This window comes from Galeopterus variegatus, unplaced genomic scaffold, assembly GCF_000696425.1.
Source record: "Galeopterus variegatus unplaced genomic scaffold, G_variegatus-3.0.2 Scaffold21317, whole genome shotgun sequence".
Lineage (NCBI taxonomy): Eukaryota > Metazoa > Chordata > Mammalia > Dermoptera > Cynocephalidae > Galeopterus > Galeopterus variegatus.
Genome location: NW_007747428.1, coordinates 6,305 through 12,433, shown reverse-complemented (window position 1 = coordinate 12,433; position 6,129 = coordinate 6,305). Strand labels below are relative to the sequence as shown.

The 6,129-nt window shown below is 55.4% G+C and overlaps 1 protein-coding gene across 1 annotated transcript; it reads right to left on the bottom strand.

Annotated features, from left to right (window-relative positions):
• Positions 1-23: 23 nt before the first annotated feature.
• On the bottom strand, positions 24-5,381 carry LOC103583291 (gastricsin-like; the record flags this gene model as incomplete). Its single annotated transcript, XM_008564651.1, has 7 exons — positions 5,193-5,381; positions 4,669-4,786; positions 3,759-3,877; positions 3,157-3,356; positions 1,667-1,789; positions 943-1,090; positions 24-156 (listed from the first exon to the last, which is right to left on the bottom strand). Coding segments are annotated over exons 1-7 (982 nt in total), but the record flags the coding sequence as incomplete, so codon positions are not given.
• Positions 5,382-6,129: the final 748 nt, after the last annotated feature.

Below are 6,129 nucleotides of genomic sequence, written 5' to 3'. Positions count from 1 at the left end.
CACCCCATCCTCCCACCCCCAACCATGGTGGCTCAGCCTGCAGGGACCAGTACTTACGCTGAGGATGTAGGCGGAGGGTGGTAGAGGGAACTGCACACCATTGATGATGAAAGTGAAGGTGGGCAGGTTCTGTATGTTGTTACAGTTCACAAGAAACTGCAGAGAGGAACGGGTCCCAGCTTGCCTCATCTCCTACTGAGAGTCCCCACCAGCCCTGCCATCTCAGCCCCCAGCTGCCAGGCCTGAGCCCCAAGCCTGCTTTTGGACTGGATGATGCTGCTTCAAGGGAAAGTCCTATGTAGTTACCATCGGCATTACACATGGGGACTCATATAGGGTGGGTGGAATTTGGGGAGACCTGAGGATCTCCCCAACCCAAAAACATTCCTCTTGCCTGAATTCCCCCTATGAGATTGAATCTCTGCCCTTTCTTTGCAAGCATCCGTTTAAAACACACAGATATTTAGAAAGTGCACCCCTTTGGTCCCCCAAAGTTAGTGGGAATGGGTTAATTAGGCAAGCCCTTTGCTGGGCTTAGGACAGAGGGGCAGGGGTGCATGGCCCTGTGGAGGTGAGAGAGGTGTAAATAAAGGGTTAACCCTTGTCACTCACTTGCTTAGCCCAACATTCCAGTTATTTTGCTCTTACCCCAAAGCCCAGCAATTGTTTAATCTGTTTCCTCAGAGTGACTGCAGCTCAGAAGAAATTCTTGCCTAATAATAACCTCCCATACTCCCTCAGCACAAGCATCTTAGCCCCAGTTGAAACAGCTTCCAGGCTCCCATTCTGCCCCCAGCCCTAGTTGTCCCAGGCCCCCCACCTCCGGTGCCTTGGGCAGCAAGAGGCAAGGCCATGATTAGGCTATTCTTGTGTTCCCAGGAGAAGCCATAAATGCATGTAGGCTGGCCTCTCCTGGGGAAGGGGATACCCCACCAGACGCACCTCTCCGTACTCCTCCTCCTGGGCACCTGTGGCATGCAGGAGGGCGTTCATGTACTGCTGGGGCACGGTGAGCAAAGAGGTGCCTGTATCCACAATGGCCTGGCAGCCCTCAGAGCACCAGCCAGAGGCCTCGTCACCAATGAGGAACCTGAATGATGAGAGGGGCAGCCTCAGCACCCTACCAACCCAGGGCAGCCAGGGGTGGGCTTTCCCCACTGATGAGGGAGAAACAGCTATAGCCACTAAATCAAGGTGTAGTTGGGGAACGTAAGGACTCTGCAGAGGTCAAACCAGCTATTCCCCTGTGTCACACCATACCAAAGTCTATGCAAGGCCACGTAAATGGGCATGGGATCTAGTTCTAAAAAGTTTCAAGAAAGCTTCTAGAAACACTGAAAGGGTCACTGATTCACCGTAAGGACTTCAAGCAAATTAGTACCTATACTCACCCCAGTTTCTAATCTGTAAACCAGTGGGGTTGGACTCCAGGGTCTCTTATGTTTGGGAATCAAGGCCCTACTCCTCCGTGTTTTCTCCACCCCACCTCTCTTCTCTAGACTGAGCAGGGTTTTGACACTGTACCTTTGTGGAGGCCTCACGGATCCTCTGCATCCCCCCCCCGGCACCCCTGTCCCAGCAGTACCTGGGTATGTGTGACATGGGGTGCCTCGAAGCCTGCTCCAAGGAAGTGCCACATCCCCAGGACCCCCCCCGACAGACTCACTCCTCAATGGCAATCTGCCAGTACAGCTCCTGGGTGACGGGGGCCCAGTAGATCTGCCCTGTGAACAGACTGTTGTCTACACCCCCAAAAATGACCGCTCCCCCATCCTGAGAGCCCTGCTGCCTGCAAGAGACAAAGGAAGGATAAGTCAGGGAGTGGCCGTGGAAAAGGGAGTTGTCACCTTCAGAAGGAAACACCTCCTTCTCTGGCTCCAGACTGGGGCTCCCCAAGGACAGGGCTGTGTCTCCCCCTCAGACTGGGGCTCCCTGAGGATGGGGCTGTGTCTCCACCTTAGACTCGGGCTTCCTGGATGAGCCTCTGAGAATTCCCAGTGCCTCCAGCTCTGGAATGCCACTTCCCCATGGTGTCCTGCCTCTGGTGGAGCCGCTAGTTGCTGGTCCTCCCACCCTGCCCCACTCCACTGTCTTCTGCCTTCCTCTTCATACCAGTGGTGGAAGTGTCACCAGGATCCCCAGCCAGGCCCACCTGGTTCCTTTTCTTCTGGGGATTGGAAAGAGGTGGGGCCTTGGTGGAGGGGAAGGAAGGACATTATGTGTTTGTTCCAGGGCCTCCCCTGGTAGCTGGAGAGTGGGACTTGGTGCCTCAAAGCTGACATGCAGAGTAATCGTAAACAGAGGCAGAGAGTGTAAGTCAGCAACATTAGTACAGGGTGATATTGTTGAAAGTCAGGCTCAAGTGATTAAGCCACAGAGAGTAGATGCTAACTGTCTCTAGAAGGTGGTTGGCTAATTCTTATTTTATTATTATTTTTTTTTTGTCCTTTTTGAGACCGGCCGCACCGCACTCAGCCAGTGAGCGCTGTGAGCGCACCGGTCGTGCCTATATAGGATCCGAGCCCATGGCGGGAGCGCTGCTGCACTCCCAGCGCCACACTCTCCCGAGTGCACCACGGGCTCGGCCCTGGCTAATTCTGAAAAGGAAAAAAGAAAAAGTCAGGCCCAGGCCACTCACCCCCACCCACCACTAGGATTGGAGCCCATTTGCACTAAATGACTGTTTGCTCGTGTTTGTTGGTAAGACTAACAACTTGTTAGGAGTCAGTGGTGCACCTAGACCAGAAGACTCCAGGACCAAGCCAGAACAATAGATCAAAGGAGATGAAGCAATAGGTTGCTATACAAAAGAGGTGTACAGGTAAAAAACATTTGCAGGAAGTGAGCTGGGGCCCTGGCAGGAGGCAATTCCAGGAGGTGGGGAGAATTAGAGCAGCAGCACTCAAAGCCAAGTCCACCTGGAAGTGGGAGTGATTCTGTCTTCTCAAGGAATGCAAAGTCAGAGTGGCCTGGGGATAGACACAGGAGTGGGGATTGGGGAGGATTCATAAGCCCAGGAAGGAAGGGCCCAGAACAGGAGTGGCTAGAGCCAGATGCCTACTGGGAGACCCCTAAACCCGAGAGCATTGTGCCTCAGTTGTCCAGGGCTGCAGGGGGAGTGGGACAGGAGCCAGGGACCCGCGGGTGGCTCCTCACTTGCTGAGGTAGAAGCTGAAGACTTCGCTGGTGAGGGCGCCCTCCCGCAGCATGCCATGCAAGGCTGTGGTGGCCCCACCCACAGACAGGTCAGAGTAGGCCATGCCCATGATGCCATCAAACTGTGTGTAGACAAAACTGGTACCCGGCTCATTCTCACTCAGGCCAAACTCCTGGTCAGGGACCTGGATGCTCTGGACCTGGAGGGTGGACACAAAGGAGGAGAGGTGACAAGACTGACTCCACCTACCTCCCTCAGGTCCCCGCAGAGACCCCTCAAGTAGCCTTCCCTGACTACCGCAGCATGCCTCCCTGACCTCATCTCTCTCTGCTGGATTTACCAGGCTCCAGGCTCTTTAAGGAAAAGGACCATGTCTCGTTGATCATGGTGTCCCCAGTGCCTGGCACATGCATGCCCTCAGCAAATGCTTGAGGAGTGAATGAACCAGCCCCTCCTGCACCGACTTCCTGTCCTGTACACCAGGGCACTGGCATCTCCATCGTGTTTCAGGGTCTCCATCTAAGTCTCCCCATCCAGCTCAGAGTCCTGGCCTGCATTCCCCACATCCTGGGCTGGGGAGCAGCATGCAGCAGCTACTCACAGTCAGAGTGTCATAGCCGAAGAAGCCAGTCAGGCTGCCGCTGCCATACTGCAGGGAGAAGGTCTGCCCGTCGGAGGAGTAGGTGGAGGACTGGCTGGGGTTGAAGAGGGAGTGGCTGTCTGCAGGGAGGGTGGAGGCGGGAAGGCAGGCTGTTGAGGGGAGGCTGCCCGGCTCTCAGGCCTGTGGGGCTCCCACCTCAGCCCCTCACTCAGCCTGTGCTCACATCCTGGGGCCTCAGCATCCCCCAGGCACCGAGTCAGGAGGTAGCCAGCCTTGGCCCCCAAACCCTTTCTGACAGATGGAGGAGCAAATGGGCCTCAGGGCAGCCCAGCATTCCCCCAACCCTCCAGGATCCTGAGATAGCATAAGGTGGGGCCAACGAGAGACCCTTGGGCCACGGGTGTCACGACCCAAACCCCAAGGCTTCAGTAGGGACCAGGGAAATGCTTAGAAAGTGAACAAACCACTACAGGATGGGGACCCCATCCTATATTGTTCTGTCATGTCCCTTGGAGACACTCAGTGAGAACTTAGTAAATAGTGGAGTGGAGTAGAATGGAATGTTGTGGAAAGACTGGGATGGAATGGAATGGAGATTCTTCATGCGGAATGAAATGGCATTGCCCAGAGTGAACAGAATGGGGTAGAGTGGAATAAAATGGGGTGGGGTGAGATGGCCTGGCATAAACAAGGGGATATGTACTGGCCAGCAGGGACAACAAAGGAGCCACCCGGCTGCACAGCCAGCCTCTTCTCTGTGGCTTGGACATGCTCTGTGACCCTGCACAAGTGCCTGGTCCTGCCCGGGACTGAGCTCCCCTCAGCAATCCCTCCTGAGGCCTGGCCCTACCCGGAGGGCATCAGTGCCCTGTCCCGCCCACCACCCCTCCCTGCCCAGTCCAGCACTCACTGCAGGCCTGGCTTTGGCAGTAGATAGAGGGCACCCACAAGTTGGAGGAGCCAGTGTCAAAAAGGACCAGGAAATTCTGGGGTGGAGTCCCGATGCTGATCTCACCAAAGTAGGCAGCCTGGGGGGCCATGGGGAAGGCTGTTAGCTCTGGAGGAATCCAGGGACCCAGGTTTCTCCATGGCCAGAGCAGGAAGGGACCAGTCCCTGCCCCACAGCCTACACTAGAAGCAGGGGCCCAAGTCTTCTCTCCATACCTGCCCAGAACCCACAGACCCTCAGTCCATTCCTGCCCAGGGCAGCCACAAAGGTCTCTGTAGCTTGACTGCCAGGTCAACAAGGGCATCCCCCCACGCTCTGGCCAGTCACCCCCAGGCAGTGAGGTCCAGGCTGTCAGGACTGAGAGAAGGGAGCAGGCCACAGGGGCAGAGTAAGGGTCAGGGAAGAGGGGTGCAGCCCACACCCCGCCTGGCCCTCAGCCTTTGGCACTAGGGAGAGGGATACTCCTGGGGAGGGTCTGGACTCACATCCATGTAGGCCATAGGCTCATAGGCCACGCTGAAGTCGCTGAAGTGGTACTTCTGAGCAGGGTCATACTTGTGGGTCCTCAGGAACTCCTCCAGTAAGCCCTTCTCCTTCATGGTCTCACGAACAGACTTCAGCTTCATCAGGGGGACTCTACAGAAGGGCTGTGTGTCAGGGCAGGGCCTGCCCCTTCCTCTCTTCTAGTCTTCTCTCTCCATATCCCTAACTGTGTGCATCAATCTCCCTGTCACTCTGTCGCCCTGTGTCTGTTGCTTGTGTGTGTCTTTCTCTATCTCCCCTGTCCCTGTCTCAGTCTGTTTCTGTCTCTGTGCCTCTCACTCTCTCTCTAGCCCTCTCCTTTTCTTTCTTTCAGAACTCTTCTCAGCACTTGCTCCAAGATTCAGAAAACAACTTCACCCAGGTGTGCCTTCACCCCATCTCAAGGGTCCTCCTACCGCCTCGCTCATTGGCTCGCAAATATCCACAAATACCTTCCCAGGAAGGGGACAGGGACTTTTCAAGCATGTGTACATTTTTTAAAAAGATTTCAAAGTTTGTCCCAAAGAGAGTCCTTTCCTATGATGGCCCTCAGATGCCTGGCACCAGCTGGACTTGATGGAGCACGAAGTAAGGGGAACAGCACTAGGTGGGACTCAAGAGACAGGGTCCTAGTTATGTCCCCACTGCTAATTGTGTGGCCTGGGGCCTATCCCTGCTCTTGCAGGATACCAGGACCACCGGGAAGTTGGCCTGGGTGGTCTGGAGCCCAGATCAGCTCTGGAGCTGGAATTTAAGGACCATGGTTTCTGTTCTTGTCTCCATGGGCACAGTCACCCACCTGGGTGTCTTCCTCCTAGATTTGCTTGCCACCATTGCTTAAGGGGTCTCTGCAGGTCCACCCTGGCCTTGCTCTGGGTTCCAGAATTCCTGCTTCTTTCT